The sequence below is a fragment of the Pagrus pagrus genome (genome assembly GCF_965226575.1).
Source record: "Pagrus pagrus genome assembly, chromosome: 18".
Classification (NCBI taxonomy): Eukaryota; Metazoa; Chordata; class Actinopteri; order Spariformes; family Sparidae; genus Pagrus; species Pagrus pagrus.
This window is the reverse complement of record NC_140202.1, coordinates 23,860,129-23,888,100: the sequence shown is the minus strand read 5'-3', so window position 1 is coordinate 23,888,100 and position 27,972 is coordinate 23,860,129. Positions and strand designations below refer to the sequence as shown.

Below are 27,972 nucleotides of genomic sequence, written 5' to 3'. Positions count from 1 at the left end.
ATCCCAAAAAAACGTGTCCTGTGCTGATGAAAAATCCCGACTGACCATCCTCATCACGATGAAGGATGCTGTTATAACGTGACAGGATCCAGCTGAAGCCAAAGCAGAGCAGCAGTGAACTTATGATCAGGCTGTGATGCACACGGGTGACGCCGCGCTCCTGTAGTCGCATAACCAAAGACTGGCGTGGGATCGGTCCCTGCTGCGCCTCATCTGGAATAACGTCGGGAAAATCCAGAAATTTCATTAGCGGGGTGTTTTTTTTTTAAGGAGGCGAGCTGTGTTGAGAATAATCCCCTTTTGGGCAAACGTTTCCAAATCGGAAGAGGGTTTTCTGTACTTTGCAGAAAGCCAGAGCAGATTTATCCCGATAGAGAATCACCACAGAGGCTGTAACAAGGTAAGAAGTGATTGCCTGCAGATGTCATGTGTTACATTTATTTAGATTATGGGTGCAGCGGGCGGTGGATGATTTATGTGAATGTGTCACGCAGTGTTTTTTCTCATATTTTCCTCCTGTTTGAATGAATGGGATCGAGCAGAGAAAAAGAAGGGGGGGTTGGCACAACGGGCACCTGCGCATCCCTTAAAATAAAAAGCCACTGCGTTTGTTTTGTTTTTTGCCTGGAAACAAGCGATAAAAAAAACATGAAATAAGGGCGCCGAGGAGAGCATTTGACGAATTGACAGCGAGATTTGCGCATTTAATTGGCTTTCATGGGCCTGTGATGTGGCTCTGCGGTGGCACCGAGGGAGCTGTCTTGTTTGTAAAAATAGGTCTTGGTTATGAAATTGGTGTTTTGGACACGTTTTACGCCCCGATGCGCATGCAGAGATGTCATTAGGTGCAGGATGGTGGGATCTGATCTGGAAATACTCTCACTGCGTCGTTTCCATCGGAATGCAGCCGCAGCAGCAGCTTCCTCTCTGCTCTCACAGGAGGCGGTTAGCTTTAACAGCATTAACTCGGGATGTCATTGCCCAAAGCGTGAAATAAAAGCAGCATCTGTTGGCCTCTGCTCGGGCCGAACAAGCCCCCTCATACCTGTGGCCCGAGCGACACGAGGCGGGTGTTCCTCTAAAGGAAAAAACCCGCAGTTGATGTCGAGCCGTTTTTCTGAGCGCAAAACTGCTCCCGTTTATGACATCTTCCTGCAAAATGTTCTGTCCTCAAGGTCATTCACTGTAGCCTATTTTGGAGATTAAACCCACAGTCGCTTCCTATAATTACCAATCATGCTCGGCGGGATTTTTTATATGCCGAGCAGCCTGTGCACATTAAAGGCAGTGGTTTGCACTGATTTTGGCTGCAGCACACATTTCTGCTGTTTGTTGTGGAAGGCCCGAGCCAATGCAGTGCTGCTGCTGCTGCTGCTGTCTGTGTGTGTGGTGGAGCTGTCCAGCCTGCTGTCATGCTGCTGCTGCTGCTGCTGCTGCAGAGATGTGGACCATATGCTGGTCTCAAGAGGTGGAGGTTCCCACAATGTGCAGCCTGGACGTGCAAATACCATTCTGCTGTCTCATTTTGTTAAATTATGGATTGAGGATTGACGCATTCTTGGCCACTTTATGTCATTTGCCACGCTGTGAGTCAATAATTAATGAATCTGGGGCTTCTGACAGGCTGCTCAAGTTGTCAGGATTGTTACTGAGGCCCCTCAGTGTGGATAGCAAACTAATCCAGGCTGATTTGGTCTGTGGATTGCACCGCAACTGGCTTAAACGCTATATTATATACACACCGCACGGTTATAAGCTATATTCCCTTCTGATCCAGATTACAGCAGGCCTCCTGTGGGCTCCTGCATCCCTCCTCTCTGGATTCAGCGCAGTGGTCCCTCTAGTACGAGGCTTTGTTGTCATTGTCAGGTTATAGGACAGTGTTTGCAGTGGAAACTTGATAGCGCCGATCGAAACATTTGATGAACTGGATCTGCCGTGACAGCGATGATCCAGGTCAGAGCAACACAGGGGCCACAGACTGGCACAGGCAGGCTGAAGTGGACAGAAATAGAACAGGAGCACCAGGGAAATATTTGCTGCCTACTCCCTCCCCCCCAAAAAACACACATTTACTCTCTGTAGTCATTGAAGAGGACGTAAAATAAAAAAGAAAAAAAAGGTAGTGCTAGAGATTCTCATACTGCCATCGCTCAAGCATAGATAAATGCATTATTCACGTGTTCTTGCACCACAGGAACCATGGGAAAGCAGAACAGCAAGCTGACTCCCGAGGTGATGGAGGATCTGGTGAAGAGCACAGAGTTTAATGAACACGAGCTGAAGCAGTGGTACAAAGGCTTCCTGAAAGACTGCCCCACTGGCAGGCTGAATCTGGAGGAGTTCCAGCAGCTGTATGTCAAGGTTTGTGTGAACCCCTGCCTCTCCTCTTCACATCTGTCAGAGCCTTTCTGTCTGCATCGCCTCGGCTGTTAAAACCAGTGCTATCGCCGCAAAGTCTTTCATAAGCCCCGGTTGAATTATTGAACACATCTCTCCCACATTTGCAGTTCTTCCCTTACGGCGATGCATCAAAATTTGCACAACACGCCTTCAGAACCTTTGACAAGAACGGAGACGGGACCATTGATTTCCGAGAGTTCATCTGCGCTCTGTCCATCACATCCCGTGGCAGCTTTGAGCAGAAACTCAACTGGGCCTTCAACATGTATGACCTGGATGGTGACGGCAAAATCACCAGAGTGGAGATGCTGGAGATAATCGAGGTAAGGGGGATTATCGAGTCATTAAGCAGCCGCTCATCAGGGGACTGGCTCTGCTTTTATGGTCGCTGTTATCAGCCTCCCGCACACCTGCACTGCCTTCAGCACAGCCGGTTTCATAACGACAAAACTGCAGTCGTATTGAATTACACTGTGCCATTTCTGGAAACACAATCAGTATAGTAAATCTGATATGTCTTCGTGATATTGGAGCATATTGACAATTCCTGTCTTCATAAATATGGCGTGTACTATTATGCGTCAACATCAGTGGTTCCCGGCCTGTTTGGCCCTTTTACTGGCATCTTCTGTCAGGTTTCCTAATTTATTCTTATGAATGGATCATAAAGTACATGTTATTTAACACTCTCCATTATTTAAAAGCAGTTACTGTTACAGTTGTTTGTCAGCGTTTAGGTTACATTGGTCAAGTTCACACTCATATTATTACTTTTAGTGGCAAATTTAGCCTTTATTGTTATGTATTTCAACTGTTTAGGTTCAACTTTAAACTAACAATCTCACCTGTTAATCCTTCAGGCTACTTTTATCTAACAACAAGCGATTATTTGTTACTTTGAGCTCACAATTTCAACTGTCTGTGAGCTAATCCACTACTTTTAGCTACCGATTTTACACATTTATCTGTCACTTTCAGCAAGCAGTGTCAACTGTTACTTACTTTTAGCAATGAAATGTTTAATCTAACAATTTAAACTGTTGTTACATTTAGCTAACAGTTTCAAATCGATTAACTGCCAATTTAAAACGTTATTTTATTTGCTTACCATGTCAATTGTTTACTCGTCACTTTTAGCAAACAAATTAAAACATTTATCCATAACTTTTCAGCTTGCTTGCTAGCTAATTTTCATGCACTCCTAACTACAAAATGTAATGTTAAAGGGTGTCAAGTGACTCAGTTTATAGGCAGCTTATGTTGTAAATTGACCATTAGCATCGCACCAACCTGTAATACTGTTTTTCTTTACAACAATATGTTAACATATTAAAATAAAGTCTATTTTTTAATTAGTTTAGGGTTCCCTGTGCTCCTCAACAACAACAAAAGTACTCCCATGTCACAAGTACCTGTCGGGAACCACTGATCTACATCTATAAACAAATGAACACATGTGGGCTCTTCGCAGGATTACATAAGAATCAATCCTCAGTCTAATTTCTCGCTGCGCCTCACCCACAGGCTATCTACAAAATGGTGGGCACTGTGATCATGATGAAGATGAACGAGGATGGTTTGACACCAGAGCAGCGGGTGGACAAGATCTTCAGCAAAATGGATAAGAACAACGACGACCAGATCTCGTTGGAGGAGTTCAAGGAGGCGGCGAAGAGCGACCCGTCCATCGTGCTCCTGTTGCAGTGTGACATGCAGAAGTGAGCCCTCCCTGCTCGCTCCTCTCCCCGTCTGTAATCCACACACTCTGGACAGCAGCACATGTTTTAATGTCTCATTAGGTTCTCTGCCATTTCCACAGGAAAAAAAAACAATGCTTGGACTATTTTTCAATGGACTCGCTTCTTGTGGTTGTATGCATGAGAATGTCAAATGCTGAATAATTTTGAATATAGCTATAAGATATCATACATTTCTATCTCAAAACATGCCAATGTGATTTGTGCACAGTAACCCTATACATTCTCATTCAACCCTAGCTTGTATATCAGTGGAGCACTGCATTAAATTATGTTCCTGCAGTATTTAGGATCCCCCAGTGTTGACTGCTGCAACTACTGTACGCTTTACATAATAGTAACAAAACAATAATTCCTATGATAATTGTAACTGTCTCTACTACCCAGACTTGTTGAGCTCTTGGAGAATAGAGAGGCTCCTGTCTGTTCCAGATGTTTTCACATGATGGAACCAAGAAGAGTAGGTTCTTTGCATGCATATATTATGTGTCAAAAAATATAATCTCTTACCTTTTGCATCTTTAGGTGGCTATAAAAGAGAAACCCTCCGGAAATTCATTTAGTATTGTTGCATGGGATGTACAGTATGTGACTCATCAGACTTCCATTAGTTCACCTCCAGTAATGTGGGAGCATGCTTCCCTCCATTCGATACACGTGTATGTGTGACACTTCGAGTTTTTTCGAAAGCTATATTTGGGCTGCGGTTGTGGGCTAATCTCCGAGGAAGAGCTTTCACATAAACATCGTATTATGTTTCACTTCAGTGACTTCTGGGATGAGCAGGAATATATTTACGGAGCAACATTCCTTTGATGAATTTATTCTACTGCTGCCGCTTAATCTAGAGGAAAAAGGCCAAAATTACCGCTTCCATTATTAGGCACAGTACTCACTCATTATCCCCCCACGATGATCCACAATTGGCTTCTCTTTCAGGCTGCTTATTTGATTTAGACTTAAATAACTGAACTCAGTACATATCAACATGTTTACAGAAAGAAGAGCACTGCAAAATGACGACAGTCTTGGCTTTTGACCTTTATTGCTGGGAGCTCGCTCTCTAGGCCGGGGACCTTGCGAGAGGGGCTCCACTTCCAATGCAGCAATGAAAAAAAAAAAAAAAAAGGGAAAAAGCCTCTTATATGTTTACGGGACACACTGCATTCCTACGTATAAAACTTTTTTGTAAAGGAGAAACTTTTTATTGAAAGGTCTCATCTTCTAATCTAGTCCGTTCGCAACAATCATTAAAGACGCAGGACCCTCGAGAGAGGTGCTCGACAAAGCTTTTGAAAGAGCGTTTTTCGGTGTGAGACGGCGGCTGGGTGATGATGGTGATGATGGATTAAAGTTGTTGCGGAAATTCTCTTTCAACAGTTTTGCTTCCCCATTTCTAGGCTATGCAAGCACGGACTGAGTGTCTGCTTGTAGTCCACTTACAGTAGTGGAGGTTGCAGAAGCTTTTCACTGTTCTGTCTATAACATAACTGAAAACCAACCCCTCACATTATTATAAACGTCTATCTAATTTATACATTTCAGTCCAGTCACTAATGTCAGATTCTTTGTCTAGTAAATGTTTATATCAAATATGAAAAATCATAATACAAGTGACTGTATTCTTTTATACATGTGGCATGTCTTGCACCCAAAAATAATTCTGTAGTGATTAAACTGAATAAACCATCACCAGGCTTTTTCAAAAGACTCGGTCTACCGGTGTAATTCATGGAAATGAAGGCCACGCTGCTTTTAAAAAGGGAATTCTGGTATATTTTAAAACCTGACCAAGACCTTTTGTTCATGTGCAAGTCCTTTTTGTCTCATTCAAGAAAGTCTCACTCTGAAACTTCGCAAGAAGTGAGTTGTTGCAGTTGTTGCCTCATCTAGATTGTCAGAATTGATTAAATAATCAGCCATGACCTTTGATATTAAATTCTCTCTCCAACTCTGACTCACACTTCCACCGTCGTGTTCCTGCAACTACTAAACTCTTGCAAGATTTCAGAGCGAGACTTCCAATTCAGCGAGACAAAAAGGATCTTGTGATTCAACAAAAAACGTCTGTCACCATAACAATCCTTTCTGTAATGTTGTCAGACACTGACAATCACAAACGCAGCCTGTCAGTGGCAAAAACAAGCACTTTTAATGGACGTTGCTTTGTCAGAGTTGCCCCAAAGACTGACGCAATCTACCGTACCGATTCCAAAAACATTGCTAAGTCTGTAAATAAAGGGCCCAGGCTTAAAAACACCAGAATTCCCCTTTAAGACTGCGTCGAGTGAATGTTTGGATATGGCTGGAGGGACGACAGCATGAATGGAAAGCTCTGTATGTATGAAAAATATGACAGATACAAAAGTGTTTCTTCTCAAAGTTGATTGTAACAAAGGGTCATGACTCTTTACAGTATTTACAGACACTACAGCAAGATGAGCATTTTTTACAAGTGAGAGAACTGGAGGGTGATAGTGTACATGTTCATATTACAGCCGAGTCAGCCGCCAGAATAAGTACGTTTCTGCAAAACCACAGATAAGTGATACGTTTATGTTGCAGCTTTACATTTGTTTCGGTTCAATTTTCTATTTTTCGTTCTTGGTTAGGTTTGAGCACTTGGTTATGGTTGGGAAAACATCAGAGTTTGGCTTAAAATACCCGTTTAGGTCGCCACAACCACGTCCTACTGTGAAAAATAGCCCGTTTTGATATGAAAGTCCGCTAATAAGCGTATAATGTGAGTGTGGTATGCCATGTTCGGTACAAATGTCAACCTCGGATGTATCTGTGGTTTGCAGAAATGTTAACCACTAACATTATATCCTGGTGACTGGGCTGTCACAGCGCACAGATATGATCATCTTTAGTCAGTGGGTACAGTGAAGCAAACTTAGTATTCACACTGACAGACAGACAAACACAGTTAACCGTTACAACAGTTTGGCTGTAACTCTTTTAAAGAAACTGTCAATTAAAAAAAAAACACATGTTTAGTAAACTCACATGACAAATAATCAAATTATTGCATATGATTTTGAATAATTTGCTTCATTACAACATTACGAGACGAAACAGACATAACTCCAAAGATTCAAACACACATTCATATCAATTTTTTGAATATTTCCTAAAAAAACACGTAAAAGTTAAAATGACGCGACCAGTCAGTGCCATACATCACACCCGCTGAGGATAAAACAGAAAACCATAATAAGACAATCCTAAAAGTGGTGCAGTGCACACGCCACTTAGCACGCAAACTGTAACTGTAATGACATGATTTTTGCTGTGGAGAGAATCCGACCCGTGACCTCGCAGTTATAGCACACCAGGACTCACTGCTGCAGGTTACACCAGTACCAATGAGATAAATACAGTTTTGTCCACATGTGAGCGGACTGTAACGTGATGTTAAAAATGAGACCTTCCCCGTCTCTCCCGGCTGCCTTTCCAAGCCTGTAGACGATTTGTTGAAGTTGTTTAATGCTGCTGGACTGTCGATTTCTTTGTGAAAGACTCGGATTGGATTTTCCGCAACAGTCCAAAGGATGTGACTTAATGTACGTTCTCGAGTGCCTTGCCTCAGTGCCTCTCTTTGCTCCGCTACCAGAGAGCAACAATAGCTAACATTATTTAGAAATGGAGTCTGCTTACATAAACTAAAGACCAGCTTCCAGCACAACACACGAGCTCCACAGAGCACCTTTAAAAATAAGAGTTACAACAGGTTGCATGAGATTTTACAATAACTATCTCAGAGAATATCGCTGTGAAATATCACGGTATACAATCATTCGAATTTCTAATTGTCAGTTAAAATGACCCCACGATGAAAACAGAAGGGATGTGAGTTAGAACAAAAACGCTTGATAATAATTTAAAAAATATCGTGTCCTGACAGACGTGAAGCTCGATATAAACTTGAAATATTTTTTAAAAACACTACGGTACAATTCATTACCGTAAGACAGTACACACTACACACAGACACAGTGTACCTTTAAAGTGGTATATCGCTGCAACCCTAAGAGCTGTATTTATGTTTTTCTTTCATCTGACAAACTAATCAAGCGTCCTCAGTCTTCCCCTCGTCCAGAAACAGCCCCCGGAGGGAAGTGACCACAACAGTAAAATGTTAACTGACAGACATTTAACAGCACAGCCAGTAATACTGAAGTTACACCACAGTGACCGGTCTCAAACATCCCAGATGTTCCCGTCACTGCAGCTCAGCTCAAACGTCGTCCTCCCTGGCTTCACTCCGGACTCTTTCTGGATCCTGAAGGTGGTGGATTTTGATGAGGCGGGTTTTGGGCAGATTACTGAAAGAGACGAAGCGCGATTAACATCGAATCAGTGAATAATGACGCGGTGGATAAAGTCTTGATAAAAGCAGAGAGAGTCACCAGGAGTTAAAAGTGTTGAGAAGACAGTGGGCGCCGTCAAAATTAACTTTGTTTATATGTGGCGGACCCTGCCATCTTTCTAGCTTCTAGCTTGTATCGTTACCTCATTACTATTGTATATATAAAAAGACTTCAGCTCCCATAATCCCACACTACTTCACAACTTCAAACTATAGTTTTTATTGTTTTGTTTGAGAGACCCATAGCGCCAGAAAAATTACATATTGTGCATTTAAATGAGTATTTTAATTATTTAATTAAATCCAATTGGTAAAAGGACGAACAAAAATTAGCTAATAATACATTTTAAACATAAATTAGAGCGTCACCTGGTGGTGAGAGGAGTGATGAAGACAAACTGTCGGAGATGCTGCCGCTCCGACAGCTCCAGAAGGAGATCCAGGCAGATCCTGCGATTGTGCATATCCTGCACATCAAAATGAAGGCGTCAATCAAAGTGAGTCAGAGTCACACTTACACAATTTCATACAAGTTGTGTAAGCTTCATACTAATTGTGTAAGCGTGCAAGATCACACTGTGTTTCTCATATTTCTGCTCACCATGTAGACGTCGAACTCATCGAGGCATCGGAAGGGCGACTCAGTGATCTCCCACAGCGAGAGCATGAAGCACACAGTGGAGAAGGAGCGTTCACCGCCGGACAGCGACCTCATGTCACTCACACCATCCTCCTCCCGGCCCGGAGGCTTCACCTTTTACCAGAAGAGGTGTGTTTTTATTTCTATCTAGTGTTTTTTTTCCATAAATAAGAAAGAAAGGGCCTGTAGCGGGTTACAGCTTTTTGTCCAAGACATTGAAACTGTCTTGTTACTTCAATATGACGTGAATATTGCAATGAAATATCTCACAAAGCCAACAAATCGTCCAAGTACTTTGTAAAAAACAACAGATAAACAGACGTACCGAGATTGAGAGCGTCTCGTTGTTGTGATCAAAAACCATCGAGCCACAGCAGTTCATCTTGATCAGAAAGTTATTGAAGTATAACTTGCACCTGACGGAGAGGGACCTTTATGAAGAAGAAGAAGAAAAAACAGGACGTTCCACAATAATTATATGTTTCTGACTTCTTTATCAAACTTAGCAGACCTTTTTTGTTTGTTTGTTTTTTTTTACCTGCGCATTACTTTGTATCTGTTCTGCCTGTCTGACATGATGTTATCGAGTCGATCGATGAACCTCCGCAGATCTCTCACTTGGTTGGTTTTCTGTCTGTACAGAGAGAGCGCCTCAGCGTACTCCCTAATGAGGACAGAGGACAGAAAATGGCATAGCCTCAATTTTTCTTATTCCAGAATAAGGCCAGAAGATGATTTAGTGATGGCCAACGGGCAGATTGGATTGACTTTGACAGAGTGATAAACTGTCAGTGCGGAGGAGAAATCTGATTGGATGAGCTGAACCTCGGTGGGCAGAAACACATTTTTGCCTGACGTGATAACTTAAGCTGAAACCCAGAGAAACGACACAGGAAGACAGAAGGTCGCTTCTCAATCTTTTCTCACCTGACCACCTGCTCGTGCTGGCCGTGGCTGCTCTCGAACACCTTGATTTTCTTCTTCAGCCGAGTGATTTCCGTGTCGATGCTCTTGGTGCTGCCGGTCACCTGCTGCCGCTCGGGACTGATCTCCGTGGCTTTGGCCACATATTCCTGTCATCACATGTGAGAGTCTGGTGACATTTTGCTGAAGACACCACGGTACTCTGGAGGAGGTAAATCCTCTCTATGGGTGAGTTTACTAACTGTTAGCTTAGCATAGCTCAAGTGAAACAACTGGGTGTGATCTATAATACATAGCGTATCTAGAAAAGCCTCCAATGCATGAGGTGTATTAACTAAAAAAATTAGGTACAGCTGTTGTTACCTGTAACTCTTCTTCTCTTTGGGTGAGGTCACTTTTCATAGCCTGGATGTTGTCTTCATGAGTCTTCAGCTTGTTTTCTAAAATCTTCAGGTTTCGCTCATGTTTCATGCACTCAGTCTCCAGCTTCATCTGCTCATCCTGAGGGTCAGCACACAGCAATAATCAATTTCACCATCACTGCTTCTTGAGGACAGGTTAAAAGCCATCACCCTTGGATCAGACGACTCATAGTTCAAAAAAGGTTTGAAAACTATGGCGGCCCTGGGGGTCAAAACACGTGACAACCAACGTATAACCAACGTGATACATCAAAGCGTTCCTGTACCCTCAGTGGCTCCATGTGATCAGGAAGCTGATCAATCCGTTCTCGAACAGAAGCGTACTCCGACTCTACGTCCTCTGCCATTTTCTGATGCTTGTCGAGCTCCGTCTTTGCCTCATGAACAACCTGCTTCTCTGCCTCTATCTTCTGCCGGTTCTCTTGGGCAACTTCCTCCTGCAAGAAGTATTTGAAGATATCAGACTTACATAATCCGTTAGAAGACTTATGTCTGTTTAGAAGGTGTGCAAGTAAAAAACTAAATGATCACCAAGGAGCTGATGTCATCGATTTGGTCCTCACCAGCAGTCTCCAGCTCGGTTATCGACGCTTTGATTTGATTCACGGAGGCCTGAGTTCAAAACATGAAAGAAAATAATTAAATAATTCCCAATTTACCTAAAAATGTAGATGTAAGGAGAGAAAGCAAGAACAGGAGGGATAGAAATAAAAATGCAAAAAGTAAGAAAGAAAGAGAAAGAAAATGTAAACAGTATCAGTGTTAGATTTAACCCAGCCGCTGCTGGCTGGCTCACTGACCAGTGTCTTTTTCAGGGTCATGATGGTGCTGTTCAGCTGGCTCTCCATGCTCACGATGTCGTCGGACACAGAGGTCACGTGGAGCTGAAACCTGGACAGCTGAGCCTTGTGATTCTCCAGGTCGGACTCCAACATACTATGACAGACGGGATCGATTTTTTAAAGCAGGCTTGAAAATTTACCACAAATGCAGCACATTATATATGCTTGTTTGGATTTTTTTCTTTTGCTTGTTGCAAATCAACGGTCATCAAAAACAGCCGTATTTACCTTAATTCAGTCTCGATATCCCCGCCGAGATATTTGGCCATGCTGAACTCGGAGGTGTAATATCGGTTTGGAAACACCTGATCTCCCTCTACAGTGAAGGCTTCCCTGCAGTTTTTAGGCGGTCGTCCTTGCTGCATTACCCTCCTCGCTTTGTCTTTTTCCTTTCGATAAAACGCAGATCAGATGGTGATGAGACAAAAACTTCCAGCATCAATCCCTAAAATGACTCCACATTCAATAACGACACTAACTTTGATGATCAGAATCGACTCTATTCCCCTCATATCGATCAGGCAGTTGATGATGACCGGGTTTGACGCTGTGATCATGTCCAGCACTGATGGGTATTCTGGATGATGCGCTTTCCTACAAAAAGGAAAACAACATCAAGTTTTACAATGTGCCTCGAAAGAAACAACAACAACAAATGTGAAGATGCTGCAGCTGCTGACCGTCCGTGAATATTGTAAACTTTTTCAGAGAAAGGGCTGACGATGATCTGCGGCCTGCTGCCCTTTGGATAATAGTGAGACATCAGCTCCTGGAGGACCGCCTCGTCTTTGTAGTTGTCACAGCAGAAAGCCTTCATGAAGCTCCGCAGACAGCACTCTATGGCTACAGCCAACATGGGATCCTTCAAACTGATACACACCCCTGAGAGCAAACACAGACTGTCAGCACAATTCAACTGAATTTACTGCTTTACTGGAAACTGACTGTGTGAGTAAACCAAAACCAAATGGTCCTTTGTGGGGTTTTCAGAGGACAGTCAGTCATTTTATACCTCTTTAATACTTTAATAGTTAAAATAGAAAATGATTTAAAGGTCCAGTGTGTAGGATTTAGTGGCAACTAGCTGTAAACAATCGCTAATAACTCTAAAAAACTGAAAGGCCCAGTCTGGAGCCCATTTTGGCTACTCTCCAAGTCGATATGTTTCAGGAGCCGGTTAGCGTAGCTTAGCATAAAGACTAGAGACAGGGAGAAACAGCAGGCCTTGCTCTGTCCAGCTCATTAAATACCGGCGATGGAGCCAGACTCAAGGATGTCACTGACAAGAACTATCCCGGCTCATAATCCACTACAGAACCACAAGGTGTGGCTTGAACACACACAAACAAGACATGACATTTCAATAAGTGAGCTTTAGAGGCGTCGGTTGGTGGATTTTGTTATTTTTGGACAAGGCCAGGTGTTTGCCCTTGTTTATAGTCTTCATGCTAAGATAAACCAACCATCTGCTAGCTCCAGCATAACGTTGATGCCTACCTATTGGCCCAACAGGTTTCTTGAGGAAGCGTCCTTTTGCATACGCCTCAGCAATCGAATCCAGCAGGTCGGGCACATGCTCTCCAAACCGCTTCAGCTTGTTTGATCGACTGGCGAGGAGCTGATTCTTCCTCTTCAGTTTTGACGCGCACAAAACGTGGATGTTTCTTTCCTCCAGTCTAGTCAAAGCGAAGGACAGATTGATCAGGAAATGTCAGGTGGAACGCAGATCCACTCATGTGAAAGCGAACATCGCTTCTCGTACCTCAGCTTGTCCCGCTCTTCCTTCCCTTTGAAGAGTGCCTGATGTTTGTTCTTGATCTCTTCGTTCAGCTGCGAGCACGTTTTCTCGAGCTCTGCGAGCTGCTCTTTCAGGTCGGATATTTTCTTCTGCTGTTTTGCATACTCTGTCTCCACATCGCTGGTAAGACTCACGCTAAAATGTGGAGAAAAACATAAATGCACATGTACTTGTATGCAGGTAAAGATGTCATTCAGAGGCTTTTTTTAAAAAACCTTTCTACTCCCCTACCTTGTTTTTGCCTTGTTAATTTTCTCCTGGAGAAGGTTTTGTTCCTGCTCTGATTGTTTGAGCTTGTTCAGAGCCCGAAAATAAACGAGCTAAGGGAAAAGATTATGTCACTTTCACTGATATAAATGATGTATATTCAGAGAACAGAATAAAAAGGTTTGCACAAAACCAGGTCATCACAACTCCCAATCAGTACCTCCTGTTCCTTGTGAGCTTTGCTAATGGTCTTCATTTGCTCTTTCAACTTGTGATTGTCCCTTGATAGAGACTCTTGTTCCTCTCTCAGACTGTCAACTCCGCTTTTGACGCACTGAAGCTTCTTTTCTACTTGTGTGACCCTCGTCTGCGTGAAAGATAAGAGAAAGGACCTTTAGAGACAACATCTCGATGCAAGAAGAGGTTGTTTTTTTCCAACCGAGGACATCTATTGTAAACATTAAAATGCACCAAGTGAATTGAGGACAGTCGGTTTATATGGCGGTGATAGTTTGAAGGGCTCCGACATTTATAAATAGACTTGTATATATTTAACAGAATAGGAGCACTTGTGACTCACCTGACAGAGCTGAAGGTTGTCCTGATGTTTGTAATTATTCTCTTCCTTTTCAATGTCCTCCTTTAACTGCTGCACAAACTGCTCCTTCTCACGGACCTGACAGTAATATGAAAATAACCGTGATTTATAGTCTTGGAAATTACAGCCCCAAAGGAAATGTTTGGCGATGTATGCCTTCATTTTTTCTTTGGTTTTGCTTCTTCCTTTTCTTCTTTACTTTCATGCTTCTTCAACATTTTTTATTTAAATTATTTAGGAAAGCAGATAAAACTTGATAAACAATAAAATAAATGTATGTTTGTTGTGATCTGCTTCATACAATGCCGACAGAGAAACTCTTACCAAACACCATGCCATCGCTTTCTTCAGATTCTCCAACACCACCTTCATCTCACTGAAGGACGACAGATTGTCGTACCTCTCCTTCTTCTGTAGAAACTCCTGCTTCAGGTCCTTGAGACACTGAACACAAAAATGTGCGAGAGCTTAAATGATTCGATTTTCTTTCGGCAAAAGAAAACACTGCACATGTGACGTCATGCGTATGAACGGTGGGTAAGCGAGCATCCACAGTACCTCCTCTTGTCTCTCAACCTGCTGCCTCGTTACTGTCTTAGTGTGCTTGATGTGGATGTAATCTCTCTTCATCTGTTCCAGCAGAGTCGCTTTCATGAAGAACTACGGAGGAGGCCAAAAATAATCATTTCAACATGTGGAAATGATATTATATAACAATACGGGTCAAATCTTAAATATTTAAAGCTCGTAAATAATAAGGCAGTGTTGTACCTTATACTTGTCTGATTCGTTTTTTGAATGTAGGAACTGTTTACTCATTTCTTGGTTGAGAATGGACACTGGGTTATCCAGCTGCAACACATGAAACAAATGTGCTGCTGAGGCCTTCAGGTATAATTGTGTTGCGTTCACAACAAGCTAAAATAATCACTCCATTTAAAAACATCAGAGGTTAGAAATGGTGCATTCAATGCAAGTTAAAGAGTTGCAGGGCAAAAAGAAATGACAGTCAGTACCTGGACGTTGAAGTGGTCCAAAATGGCCGTCAGCTCCTCCTTCTTGTTTGAGACAAGTATGCCTGAAACACAAGAGAGATGACGACTGATGTGGTTAAAGGCTCCGTTGTCCTGATGTTGCATGAGACTCAATGGCACAACATTCATCGAGCAGCAAAGAAACAACTACTTTCATCATTTAAAATGCTTTTTTTAATTAAAATGAAAACATTCTCTGGTATCAGTGTCTTAAAATAACAATATCATCATGCAATCTTGTTTTTTTTGGAGCCAGAAGTGACCATATTTGCACTACAGGGTGGAGCTGGGGAGGATACACATTGCTACGTCTCTATCATGATTGAACCTGAGGACATGCCATGATAGAGAGTTGTCAATCACAAGGTAACCTAGTCTTTTTTTTACCCATACTGGGACCATAATTAAAAAAAAATTAACATCAGGCTGTATTAATGAAACTGTACTAATGAAACGCAATGTTACCTTTGGTGAACTTGTGGATTTCTCTTTAAACAGTGTTGGAAAAGTCTCGTAATTTTTTAGGACATTTAAAAAAAACATCTTAGATACTTCATCTTTAAACACACGTCACAGTTTGAGAACGAGTCCTTCTGCCCGTGTTCAGAGGTAAAACCTTTCTGTGAGCTCAATCAGCAACTGGCACGCTGGCAAGTGCAGCTCAACATCCTTTTTTAAAATGACTCAGTGACATTTACAACTTATGAGAAACATCACTCCACGTGTGAATGTAAATATGTCCATTTTATATATTCACGGATGGTACAAAACAGTGAAACAGTGCCGTGCATATAAAACACACGCGTGTAAGTTTATAGAGGAAAATTCTTGTCCAAAAGCAAAGAATGTAAACAGCTCAGGTCCGATTGAAGCGCTTTGTCTTCACTCCCAAGTGTGTCTGGTTTACTGGACATCAAGTGAAGGTTTAATAAGACTTGGGAAACATCCGTTATTCAGGAAACATACCTGCTTTGCTCCTCAGTCTGCAGTTTCGACTTCCATCACAAAAGACCCGCTGCTCGATTGAGATGCTTTCACCGTAGACGTCCCTTTTATAAGCATCTGGTCCTCTGTTTCTCAGCTTAACCATTATATCTGCAGAACTGGAGAGCAGACAGTACTGTAATGACATTCTTGGACCGGTGCCCCACTGGTAGTGAAAATTACAGAATAAAACATTATGTACACTGACTTACTTTTCACCGGTCTTCACGAAATCCTTCAGTGACGCTCCTCTGTTTGTGAAGGTAGCCTTTCCACCGAGGCCAACAATCAAAGCAGTCAGGATGGCACTTTTTCCGCCTGAGAATTCAATCGGAAAACGGCAAAGACGAGGGATTAACTCATGGAAATGAGTGCATGGAAAGGATACAACAGAAGGTGCTGGCTCACAGGCAGAACTAAAGATTGCATGCAAATAAATACAAGTCAGCCATCCGCAGAAATCAGGGGGGTCATCTTTGAATAAACAAATTCCTCAAAACATTTCTGGAGCTTCACAGCAAAACAGCGTTTACACGCTTCGATGCATGGTCAGGCTCATGCACCCGCTTTAGATGTGGGGTGCTTTAGTGGGTGCTAATGCTTTAAGTGCAGCTTAAAAAGGGTGTAAGTAATACCTTTTGAAATCTATTTGGGATTTCTGGGCTTCTGGAGCCTTTCAATATTTTTTTCAGTTGTTTTTTTAAAGCTTTAACAGTCCCCATCTTACTTCAGCTGTTTAGGAGAATGCTGCAACATTGTTCATTTATGAAGCTCCAGAAATGTTTTGAGGAAACTTTCCATCAGCATGAAAATCTACAAAAGAGAGGCCCAGGAGAAAAAGTTTGGGAACCACTGCCTTTACCTAACCAACCCAACCAATGAAGGCACCTGTTTTCACAGATTTAAAAAAGAAAAGGGAATTTAGAAAGATTATCCATACTATATTGTCATGTAGTTGATATACTCTGTATAAGGCATTAAGTTATAAGGTATATGTAATTATGTATAATAGGTGAGTATAAAGTACTGCCATTTCCAGCTCGGATTAATAAAGTACATCTATCTTGTCTGTCTGTAACAAAAGTACATTTTACTGTGATTTAAAGGTAACACGCTACAGTTACTGCACACCTCTCTATAATAAAATTAAATAAAATACAGTCCTGTGTCTTTGACCAACATCACTGGACTTGTTGCCTTGTTTAATGGGACTATATACAGTGGATCTGTCACCCAGGCTGGATTGAGACGTGTAAAACACACAAGCCAGAGTCAACAGCGGATCTCATGACATTCAGAGATCCGGTTCTTACTTCCATTGTTCCCGACGATGAAATTCACGTTGGGCCCAAACTGGAACGGACCGAGCAAATGATGACACATGAAATTCTTGAGGGTGACGCTTTCAATGAGGCCGATATCTCCCTGGAAATACACACAGAGGACAATATTCAGCTGTTAATGAGCCGGTGAGAAGCAAAGACAAACAATTAGTGCTTGGTGGGGGAATGACTCACTGTGGCAGAGAGAGAGAAGCTGCTGGAGGAGGGTCTCTGATGGTTTGTATCATCTGGTGCGTCGTCGATACCCGCAGCTGTCACTCTGCGGCTCTTGACAGCTGTCACATCACCGATCGCTTTGCCTTTCCTCTTACTCATTTTGAAACAGGTCACTGTAAATAGAATTAACAGGAAGACTCAGAACTAACGCCTGTACTTTCAGATCATCACATCATATTTCATTTCTCACTATGAGACAGACAGACAGACTCTTTAGGGGAGTCTGACAGGTCACCTTATCAGTTTAAGTTTTTACAGTTGACAGTTCAGTTTGTAAGGCTTGTAGGGTTTTTTTGGTAAGTTTCAGGGCTTGGCCGATACGTTCATCTCCCGATTATTACCACAATGCTTGGGTGTTGCTTCGAGATGTATTGTGATTCAAAATCACGAATAACGATTTAATTTGTTGGCTTTTTCAACACTAGACCGTTGGAAAAAGTTGAATCACACACTGTTGGAGACTGAACTAGAGTCATATTCACAAAACAATGCACATCACCTACCAGTCAGTCACAACATAAAAGTAGTGAATTAAGTACTTTTGAGGTGAACTGCTATATTTAGCTGCTCCTACTCATTAAGCTAATGCCGTAAAGAAATAATGACACCAATAAAATCAGTAATGCAGCTGAAAACACAAACGTGAGTCGTTAAACGAACATCCTTCACATTTAAAACTGAACTGATGATCACTACTTTGGAGAAAAGTAAACTAGAGAGAACAGAACAGGCACTTTCACTGTATTTGTGTTGTTATGGTTTCTATGTAAGCACTCATAGTTTATGGGTTAATTAGCTGCATTTTTAAACATCATATACTCGGCTATAAGAGCAGTGTTGTATTGTTTTCATTGAAACAGCTGTGCCTAATACTGTACACCTCTGTCAGATTGTCAGCAAAATAAACAGCTGTAAATGTTATATTGCGTCTGTCATTCCTGTTATTAGGCTGCAGAGTCACAGATAGTGGGGCCGTAAAGAAGGCTATAAAATGGCGGTAGGGTCAATACATTCAAAGGCACATGTACAGTTGGCTACACGCCATCTACGAGTCGCAAAGGGGTTTTACCGTCATTTTTGGTAACTGTAAAGTACTCTAACGCGTTACTTTTCTCAGTAGATAATGCAGTAGTGTAACAAGTTGCTTTTCATGCCATTAATCTTGTAACGTAACAAGTTACTTTTTAAAGTAACGTTACCCAACCGTGCCCACAGGGGGCAGCTAATCACATATTTATTCTCCCAGCACAGGGGGGGTTGTTGGGGTTGAGTTTATGTGCCAGGGGTGCAAGAAAAAGGGGACTTTTTAGCTCTTTTAGCTCATAAACACAGTGTAGTTATCAGTAGTAGGACTTTGAGGAGATTGTTACACTCCAATGATGTACTAATGTGAGAGACCGTAGACTCGAACGTCAGTCGCTCCCCTAACTGGACTTGATGGACCAGAAGAGTCGACTTTATTCTCGCCATTTAGACTTTTTTCTTGAGGTGCATAATAAAAAAAAAAACTCCCTCCTCTCATTTTTTTCCTCACCTCTGGCCTTAATGCTCCTCTGTAGTGCCCCCTCCTGATATTTCCACCTATGGACTGCACAAAAAAAAGTGGTGAATAAAATGTACAAGATAATTCATTTTTTTTAAAAAACATACTTTTGAACTAAAGTGCAACAATTAGCTGACACATATTGACTCAGGAAGCAATACTTAAGACTATTTAATCCCCAACTACTTCTAATGTGCAGACTCACAAAAGCACATCTTAAATTAAGGCACATCAGCTGCTAATTGTGTCCGTCACACAGTGTCACCAGCAAAAAATATGACATCAGAGCTGCTGCAGGGAAACATTTGAAGGCGCTGAATAGACTCCGAACAAATGCAATCACAAAAAACTAGTTTTAAATGAGAGCGAGCGCAGAGACAGAAATGTGAGCCTGTTGTCTTGAAGCCAGGAAGCCCGGGCCTGAAACCAGCAGTTACACAGCACAGCACAGCAGCAGCAGGTGTTGTTGTGTAATAACAACAGCAGACACACACTTACTGCAGCTTTTTTTGTGTGTGTTTCTAAATGTTCTCCAACTGATTCACACAGACATTAAGATCCACCAGGCTCTTCATAAGCCTTCCTCAAAGGCTTTTACTCATTGGATTTAAATGTGATTAAGCTCTAAACCAGCAGATATCTACAAGTTATTTCAAACTCAGCTGAGCATGCTGTGTTTTCCCACCATTCTGCAGCATTGTTGAACACAACACACACGCACGCACACAAAGGTCCAGCCAGCAGAGAGCAGCAGGTGGATCCAAAAACTACCTCAAACTTTTCTAGCTTTTATTCACACAAATGATCACAAGCTCGTCGGAAACGTCTCCTACCAGTGTGCAGCCTGCGGGAATAGCATGGCCATGAGCAGACGGAGGCGTTGTGAGACTTCCTGGTCTGAGAGGGTGAAGTGAGCTGACAGTTGCGGGTGTCACGTCACTCCCCCAAACACGGAACCGAGAGCGTGCTGCGCTGCGTGACTCGCTCCCCCGCCCACCTGCGTGCGTGCGTGCGTGTGCGTGCGTCCGCGTGCCTCCACAAGTAAAAAGCCCACGTTTTGTTTTGAATGGAAAGTTCCCGACGCAAACTTAAATCGCCATTCAAAGCGCGTAGCATTTTGAATCTGACTCCACGTAAGCTACTTGGATGAGTGAAGACACCCTGCTGGTGGTCTTGCATCAGGTGTCTTGTCTTGGCAATCAACGCCTTTATAACCGCACGTGAGCGCCCGCCCGCACCTCTTGCACCTGAAGGCCGATGGTGGTGGTGATGATGATGAGACGTCTGCAGAGAGCACGGTGAGAAAACAGTCTGATAGTTTGTTTTTAGGCCGGTTGGTTGCAGATGATAGCTTGAGATGAAGTCTTTGATTACCTCTGCAGCAACCACCGTGAACAACATATCACAGAAACTGCACTTCAACAGTTTTTACCAGTTGTTGTTTCGACAGTCCCCTTTTTGTCTGTTTCAAATGTTTTTAAATGTGTTTTAAAGGTGAATCGTGTGCATTGTTGAGCCTTGTCAAAGTATCTATCTCTATCTATATCCTACCTGCCTTTATATTTTCCTTCCTTCTAATCTGTCCTCCTTCTGTCCTTCCTTTGTCTTCCTTCCTCTCTATTTGTCTTCCTTCCTTCCTTCCTTCCTTCCTATCTATGAAAAAGAAATGTTGAGTGTTTACATTCATCACCAGGCTTTTGCACAAGGAGCTGGATTTCCACTTATTTTTAGGATTAATCAACTCATGTCTCATATAACCAATAGCAAAGTTTTTGCACAGTTTCTGAATTGGTCCAGTTTTCACAAAAACGTACGTAGTTTTGGAGAACAGATTCAAACTTCAGAAATGTTTATTTTCTCCATAACTGATAAACAAGCTGTCCTCAGAGGAAAACAGTGTTTGAAGCTGGCAGGGTCTGCCAAATATACGCAGTGAAACTGTATAAAGTCCTTTTAAGGTCAGTTTGTTTGTTCAGTTTATTCAGTCATGAAAAACAAAGAACGTTTATTTAGTTTGTTTAGGCATAAAATAAATCAGTCAATGAAGATCTTTCTCTTCTGAAGCACAAAAGTTTGTATTAAGTGTAAAGATCACTGAATCAGTGCAACATGTGTCAACTATTAAGCATTTGATCCTTAATTTATCATGCTGAGCACCAAGGCAGGTTTATTTATATAGCACCATTCAGACACGAGGCAATTCAAAGTGTTTTACGTAGAAATACATTAAAAATATGAAGCTAAAGGACCTATTTGTAAGAAGAAATTATTTTTGAGTCTCATTCACAACTTGTCAAATAATGACGCTTTGGGATGGTGACCGACCCGTCCTACAATCCCAAAGCGTCAGTTTTTAACGAGTTGGGAATGAGACTCAAAAGTCTACTTTTCTTACTAACTTATTAAACTAATTTATTGGAAAGCCAAGGTAAACATAACTGTTTTTCAAGCCCTGATAAATGAGCTGATGATTTAAGAAGACCTCAGGCCAACATGGACATGATTGCGAATCACCAGAATTTATTCATTTACTTTTCCAACTAATTGGGTGCTGAGGTCGTTTAATGAGACATATTAGTGCTCGAAGTTAAAATTCCAGTTCATATGTTTAAACGTTGGCATGTTCAGCAGATGTCCACCAAGTGCCAATTTAATGTAGCTCAAAATGTTTGGTTTAAAGCTAACAGAGCTGTTTAATCATCTCTCTAATGAGTGTTAATATGTAAATGATGACAGATCTCAATATTTTAGCGTTTGGGGAGTGTGCACATGTGACCACTGCTCCACTGTGCAGACGCAGGTTGCCTGTGTTTGACGTGTTCACATGATTCAAAGAGAAATTACAGTTCAGTCATTATCTACTCTAGATAATCTACCCTCATGCTGAGGGAAAGGCAGGTGAAGTTTTGTAGTCCACAAAACATTTCTGGAGCTTCACAGCGAGACAGTGTTGCAAAATTCTGCTAAACAACTGAAGTAGTGATCAATTAAATATATTTACTTCTTAAATAAGATATATTAATGTCTTAGCATTATATGTCGGCCATTTTAAACAGTTAAATGATAATTCAAGCGAATTATTTAAAGGCATACTATGCAGGATTTGTCAATCTTGTTGGTTGCTTGTAAACATACCACTCAAAGGTGCAGTAAGCAATTCTGAAGAAAGATACTGGTGCTGGTGAAATTCTTCACCCTTAATTTCTTTATGATAATGGACTTTTTTATGTATTTTTTTCTTTGCAGGGATATTTAACCTCTGAGCTTCAAAATGTGTTCGATTCCTGGGTTTCCATCTCCGGGATCAGAGGTACCTGTTCTCATCACGAGGGTGAACCTAAACCTCAAATGTGGTCTTGTGGAATTGTGGGTTAACATGGATGATGGAAGGAAGCATATTTATGAGCAGATGAAAGAGGAAATTCAGATTCCTCAAAGGAAGTTTAATGAATCAGAAGGAAAACCAGGGGACCTCTGCCTGGTTTGCATCAGTGACACCTGGCACAGAGCTCGGATTGTATCGATTCAAAGTGAAACTTGCAATGTTTTTCTAATTGACCAAGGACGGCCCCATACCACCACCAGTGACGCTTTAGCATGCGGCCAGAGTGACAGTTTTCTCCTCCCGCCTGAAATTGAACCATGCATACTCGCAAATCTCGTCTCCCTTGAGAATAACTGGCCTGAAAGAGCCACAAAGTTTTTGAAGTCTCTGCCTGGCAAGAAGTTTAAGGGACTAGTTCAGGATGTGCTGATGCCAGACAAGATCATTCTCCTCGACATACCAATTGTTTCCAAGCACATATGTAAGGGTGGAGTTTTAAAGAAGGTGCCAGTAGATGAGTTTAAATCCCTTGTACTGAAATGTCTTCATTTACCCAAAGGAGAGGATTCTGAGGCCTGCCTCATAACACAGGAACAGAGTATGAATGTTGGTTGCAAACTTGAGAAGCACGACCAATACTTTTACCCAGAACTGTTCACTGACACTTTTGAAAGTCTTTACGTGACAGAGGTAATTAATCCAGAGAACATTTTTTGCAAACTCCTAATTTTGTCCAAGGCAGTGAAGATGCTGTCAGAACAGATCCACCAGCACTATGAGGACAGCTCCGGTTTGGGAGAAGCGCAACCGCTGACCTGTGGAGATGCATGCGCTGCTAGAGGCTTAAATGGCAGATGGCATCGCTCGTTGCTAAAGCAAGACATGACTAGCGATGATGCTGTTGAAGTCTTTCATGTGGATGAAGGAATAACAGAGTTAGTCCCAGCTGGAGACATCAAACCACTGCATGGAAAGTTCCTGAGAATGCCAGTTGTCACATATCGCTGCTCTCTTGAAGGTGTGAAAGATCAAGGCACAGGTTGGACTACAGACCAGACTGATCACTTAAAATCACTGCTCCTGCACCGCACTGTCATTGCGAAGTTTGACCACCACAGTGTATCTCAAGATGTCTATTCTATCACTGTCTACGGAGATGATGATGATGCTACATGCATAAACAGTTGTTTTATACAGAAGGCAGGACTTTTTAGACCCTCTACAACGGATTCAAATGGTGAAAATGAACCCTTTTCCTCATCAATTCTCAGTTCACTTGGATATGAACAATGTGTGGATGTACTCAACTGTAATGTAAATGCTGATGGTTTACAAGAAGAAACTTTGCCAGACACGAAGAACCTGGCAGTCAATGGCTGGACAGATGAGGAACCTTTTTCTGGTGCTGATGATATTAATATCGAAGATGGTCCAGAACATCCAGACCCTCTAGTTCAGTGCAATGGACATCTTTCATCAGGTTTCCCCTCTGAGATGCAAAACGATCGTGATGATGATGAGTTTACTGTCGGAAGTAGTGTCAATGTCAATGTATCCAACATTGAAAGTCTTCAGAAGTTCTGGTGTCAAAAAACAGAGAATGTGGACTCTCTTAGACGACTCATGCAAGACCTACAAGAGCACTATGCATCCGTCCACCCTCAGCCACTTATTGAGTCCATCTTTGTCGCCCGTAATCCAATCAATGACATGTGGCACAGAGCAAGGATCATTGAAAGTCACCAGTCCCCTGTTGTCGACATGAGATTTATAGACAATGGCCAAACTCAGAAGGTCAATCTGCGAGATGTGTACCCCATTGACCCAACTTTCTTACGGCTAAATGCACAAGCTTTTCAGTGTTGCTTATTCAATCCAAACAATCGCACCAATCCCACTGCTGTCACTTGGTCTGATCCTGCATTAACAGAGTTTCAGAAGTTTGTGGATTCAGGCGCTTCTTCAGACCTTGGGTTGAAATGCATCGTTAAAGCTGTAACGTCTGATGAAGAAGGTCTGCCGCTTAATGTGGTAGATATTGAAACACCATCCGATAGTGCATTCAAGAGATGTGCACAAGCTGAAGCTCAATCATACAGTTACTCCACATACAATATTGAGGTGGGTGTACAAGAAAAGGTGTGGGTAACCTCTTCAGACAGTGTCAATCACTTCTACTGCCAACTGGACAGGAATTCCCAAATATTTAAAAAAGTGATGGACAATGTTAAACAACTTGTTGGCCAGACACAGCGCACAGATCACCCCCTTGGACTTAAAAGCATTTGCCTTGCTAGATACACTGATAATCAGTGGTACAGAGGTCAAGTAGTAGAAATGTCTCCAAAACCTATGGTGCACTTTGTGGACTATGGTCAAACCCTGGTTGTGAGAGAATCTGATATTTGCCCCTTTCCCAGTGAAGCAGGTATTGCCAGGTCTGCTCCTGTGCAGGCTGTTCCACTTGGACTGCTCGGTGTCCCTGAAGAAGTGCCACAGAAGGTCAACCAGTGGTTTGCAGATTGTGCGATTGAGCATAGTTTGACCATTTCAGTGGTCGCCAAAGGAGCAAAAGGGAAGCTAATTGTTGAACTCTTTGATGGATCTGTAAATGTAAATGCAGAAGTCAGAGGGTTGATTTCACAGACGACACAACAAAAAATGCCTCGTCCCATTCAGGAGACTAACCAGCAGCTCTCTAAAAACTCAAAACATGCTACTGAGAACTGTTTAATGCAAGAGCTCATGAACGGATCAGGATTAAAGAAGGTGGAACAAAATGAGGTCCATAGCAACAATGGTATGTGTGCTGGAGATGAGCTAAATATGAGTTCACAATCCATCAGCAATGTCTTTGCAGCAGAGATTAAACATGAACAGACTTTGTACAAAGGGAGAAACCCAGATTTGGATGTCATTCTTGAGGAAAAACAAACTGTGTTGGCAGAGACTTTTCTACAAGTTGGCAGCAGTGACTCAGAAGCGTCACAACTTTCCCTTCATTCTTGCCCTGAGGAAGGCGTAAAAATCCGCACGTTCAAGAGGCCAAACATTTCTCCGAACAAGACGGAGGAGGTATATGCCTCCTGCATTGTTGGACCAGATTACTTCTGGTGTATGTACACAAACACTGAAGACCTGAACATAGTATCAAGGCTTGCTCTGGAGGCAGGACAAACACAACAGGACATCATTTTCCTCAAGACTTTGGATCAAGGTAGTCCATGCCTTGCTCTTTTTTCCAGTGACAACCAGTGGTATAGAGCTCAGGTACTTCGGAGAACTGATGATACACTCCACGTTCTGTTTATTGACTATGGAAATGAGTGTGACGTCGACATCAAGAATGTGAGACCACTGCCTCAGAGTCTGCTGGAGAAGGATCCTCAGTCATTCCTGTGCTCTTTGAATGGATTTGATGAGTCCAAGGGCTCCTGGGATGACGATGTTTATGATGACTTCTACACTCTCTTGGTCGATAAACCGCTCAAAGTAACAGCGTTTCATATCGGAGACCACTCGGAGATTGCGGTTCCTCAGTATGCAGTGCAAATACAGTGTGAAAATATGATTGTAAATGATGAAATGCTGAAATACTGGAAACCAGTTGCCACAGAACATGTTACGACAGAAAACAGTCTAACGGAGAACTTACTCCAGGATAGCCAAACTGTGTCCAATGAGACAAATCTTGATGTTTCTAAGGGGAATACTAAAACTTGCACGTGCAAGAGCCCAACCATTTCCAAAAACGATAAAGAGCAGGTATATGCTTCTTGTATCGTGGAACCCCATTTCTTCTGGTGTCAATATGCCAACCCAGAGGAGCTCAACGAAGTATCGAGGCTTGCTCAGGAGGCAGGACAGGCACCGCAGGACGTAATGTTCACCAAGACTCTTGACCCTGACAGTCCATGCCTTGCTCTGTTTTCCAGTGATGAACAGTGGTATCGAGCCCAGGTAATCCAAAGAGCTGACGATTCATTCCATGTTGTTTTTATCGACTATGGAAATGAGTGTGATGTGGACATGCACAATGTGAGACCACTGCCTCAGAGTCTGCTGGATATGGCTCCTCAGGCTTTCTTGTGCTCTTTGAATGGATTTGTTAAGTCCAAGGGCTCCTGGGGTGACGAAGCATGCGATGACTTCTACAATCTTCTGGTTGATAAACAACTCGAACTGACAGTGTTCGACATGGAAGATCATTCAGAGATTGCAGTTCCTCAGTATGCAGTGGAAATTGAGTGCGAGGGAGTAGATGTAAATGCAGCAATGAAGAAATACTGGAAACCAGTTGCCAAGGAGCGTGTTTCGATAGGAAACCCTCAAACAGAAACTCTCCTCCAAGATGGTCAAGCATCCAACATGACACACCTCAGTGTTTCCAATGGACATATGAATACAGAGCCAAATCTTGAGGTTTCTAAGGGAAATACTAACACTTGCATGTACAAGGACCCAAACATTTCCAAACACAAGACAGAGATGGTATACGCCTCTTGTATTGCAGAACCTCATTTCTTCTGGTGTCAATACACCAACACGGAGGAGCTCAACAAAGTGTCGAGGCTTGCTCAGGAAGCAGGTCAGGCACCGCAGGATGTAATGTTCCCCAAGACTATTGGCCCTGGCAGTCCATGCCTTGCTCTGTTTTCCAGTGATGAACAGTGGTATCGAGCTCAAGTAATCCACAGAGCTGACGATGCATTCCATGTTGTTTTTATCGACTATGGAAATGAATGTGATGTGGACATCAAGGATGTGAGACCAGTGCCTCAGTGTCTGCTGGACACAGCTCCTCAGGCCTTTTTGTGCTCTTTGGATGGATTTGTTAAGGCCGAGGGCTCCTGGGATGAAGAAGCGTACGATGACTTCTACAATCTTCTGGTTGATAAACAACTCGAACTGACAGTGTTCGACATGGAAGATCATTCAGAGATTGCAGTTCCTCAGTATGCAGTGGAAATAGGGTACGAGGGAGTGGTCGTGAATACAAGGATGGCAAAACACTGGAAAGGACTGGACACAAGCAATACCTTGGTAGAGGTGTGGGATGGGGTAAGTAGACTCTTCTTTACTCACCTCTTGAAACCTTATAGGTCTGGTTACTGTTTTTACTGAACTTCATATTAACTAGTAATTTAATGCCATTTGATCTCTTATCTTTAGTGGACCAGGAGGATGACGAATCTTGAGAATTAAAGGCATCAAAAAGTTGGGAATGAAAGGTAGGATTCATTTCCTTTTTTTTATTTATTATTAAATTTTTCCTCTACAATGGGAAATTTTTACATGTCATGGAGGTTCTCGTGTGAAAATGTCTAATCTGTGTTTGTTTCAGCTCTTAACACAGATAAACGCCCACGTGGGAAATCCAATTGTGACAGTTGCAGTCTTGACCTTTATTGTAAAAGAAATTGCATGTTTGTCTTGTTGGAAATTTTTACCAACTCTTACAAACTAAATGAAATCAAGTATGTCATGTTGTTAATTTGTGTCAATAAACTAACTCACTATCCTTGAAGGGTTTTTTAAAATGATTGTCCACATACAGTTGAAAA

At 42.2% G+C, this 27,972-nt stretch overlaps 3 protein-coding genes across 3 annotated transcripts; 2 read left to right on the top strand and 1 right to left on the bottom strand.

Moving 5' to 3' along the window:
• Nucleotides 1–50: 50 nt before the first annotated feature.
• vsnl1b (visinin-like 1b) lies at nt 51–5,870 on the top strand. The gene is made up of 4 exons (XM_084381812.1): nt 51–400; nt 2,198–2,364; nt 2,511–2,726; nt 3,928–5,870. The coding sequence occupies exons 2-4, from the start codon at nt 2,203–2,205 to the stop codon at nt 4,123–4,125; spliced, it is 576 nt and encodes a 191-aa protein (XP_084237938.1). The 5' UTR covers nt 51–400; nt 2,198–2,202; the 3' UTR covers nt 4,126–5,870.
• Nucleotides 5,871–7,137: 1,267 nt separating this feature from the next.
• Nucleotides 7,138–20,003, bottom strand: smc6 (structural maintenance of chromosomes 6). The gene is made up of 28 exons (XM_084381811.1): nt 19,917–20,003; nt 19,075–19,128; nt 17,499–17,653; nt 17,295–17,406; nt 16,194–16,299; nt 15,964–16,100; nt 14,980–15,041; nt 14,735–14,815; nt 14,522–14,623; nt 14,288–14,407; nt 13,946–14,041; nt 13,586–13,732; nt 13,390–13,478; nt 13,123–13,293; nt 12,858–13,036; nt 12,041–12,242; nt 11,840–11,954; nt 11,589–11,749; nt 11,319–11,454; nt 11,050–11,130; nt 10,785–10,955; nt 10,460–10,597; nt 10,100–10,245; nt 9,711–9,836; nt 9,498–9,603; nt 9,134–9,286; nt 8,902–8,999; nt 7,138–8,488 (listed from the first exon to the last, which is right to left on the bottom strand). Exons 3-28 carry the CDS (start codon nt 17,637–17,639, stop codon nt 8,401–8,403), a joined length of 3,264 nt encoding a protein of 1,087 aa, XP_084237937.1. The 5' UTR covers nt 17,640–17,653; nt 19,075–19,128; nt 19,917–20,003; the 3' UTR covers nt 7,138–8,400.
• A 117-nt stretch (nt 20,004–20,120) lies between these two features.
• tdrd6b (tudor domain containing 6b) lies at nt 20,121–27,935 on the top strand. Its single transcript, XM_084380581.1, has 4 exons — nt 20,121–20,381; nt 22,330–27,469; nt 27,581–27,639; nt 27,753–27,935. Exons 2-3 carry the CDS (start codon nt 22,355–22,357, stop codon nt 27,611–27,613), a joined length of 5,148 nt encoding a protein of 1,715 aa, XP_084236707.1. The 5' UTR covers nt 20,121–20,381; nt 22,330–22,354; the 3' UTR covers nt 27,614–27,639; nt 27,753–27,935.
• Nucleotides 27,936–27,972: the final 37 nt, after the last annotated feature.

What these genes read in the sequence shown, in the direction of transcription:
- tdrd6b (XM_084380581.1), top strand. Translation starts at nt 22,355, where the DNA reads ATGTGTTCGATTCCTGGGTTTCCATCTCCGGGATCAGAGGTACCTGTT. An exon ending in TGGTAGAGGTGTGGGATGGG is followed by an intron (nt 27,470 to 27,580) that starts GTAAGTAGACTC and finishes TCTTATCTTTAG; the next exon opens with TGGACCAGGAGGATGACGAA.
- smc6 (XM_084381811.1), bottom strand. Translation starts at nt 17,639, where the DNA reads ATGAGTAAGAGGAAAGGCAAAGCGATCGGTGATGTGACAGCTGTCAAG. An exon ending in TCGATGACATCAGCTCCTTG is followed by an intron (nt 10,956 to 11,049) that starts GTGATCATTTAG and finishes TACTTCTTGCAG; the next exon opens with GAGGAAGTTGCCCAAGAGAA. An exon ending in ATGAGTTCGACGTCTACATG is followed by an intron (nt 9,000 to 9,133) that starts GTGAGCAGAAAT and finishes TTTGATGTGCAG; the next exon opens with GATATGCACAATCGCAGGAT.
- vsnl1b (XM_084381812.1), top strand. Translation starts at nt 2,203, where the DNA reads ATGGGAAAGCAGAACAGCAAGCTGACTCCCGAGGTGATGGAGGATCTG. An exon ending in TCCAGCAGCTGTATGTCAAG is followed by an intron (nt 2,365 to 2,510) that starts GTTTGTGTGAAC and finishes CCACATTTGCAG; the next exon opens with TTCTTCCCTTACGGCGATGC. An exon ending in AGATGCTGGAGATAATCGAG is followed by an intron (nt 2,727 to 3,927) that starts GTAAGGGGGATT and finishes CCTCACCCACAG; the next exon opens with GCTATCTACAAAATGGTGGG.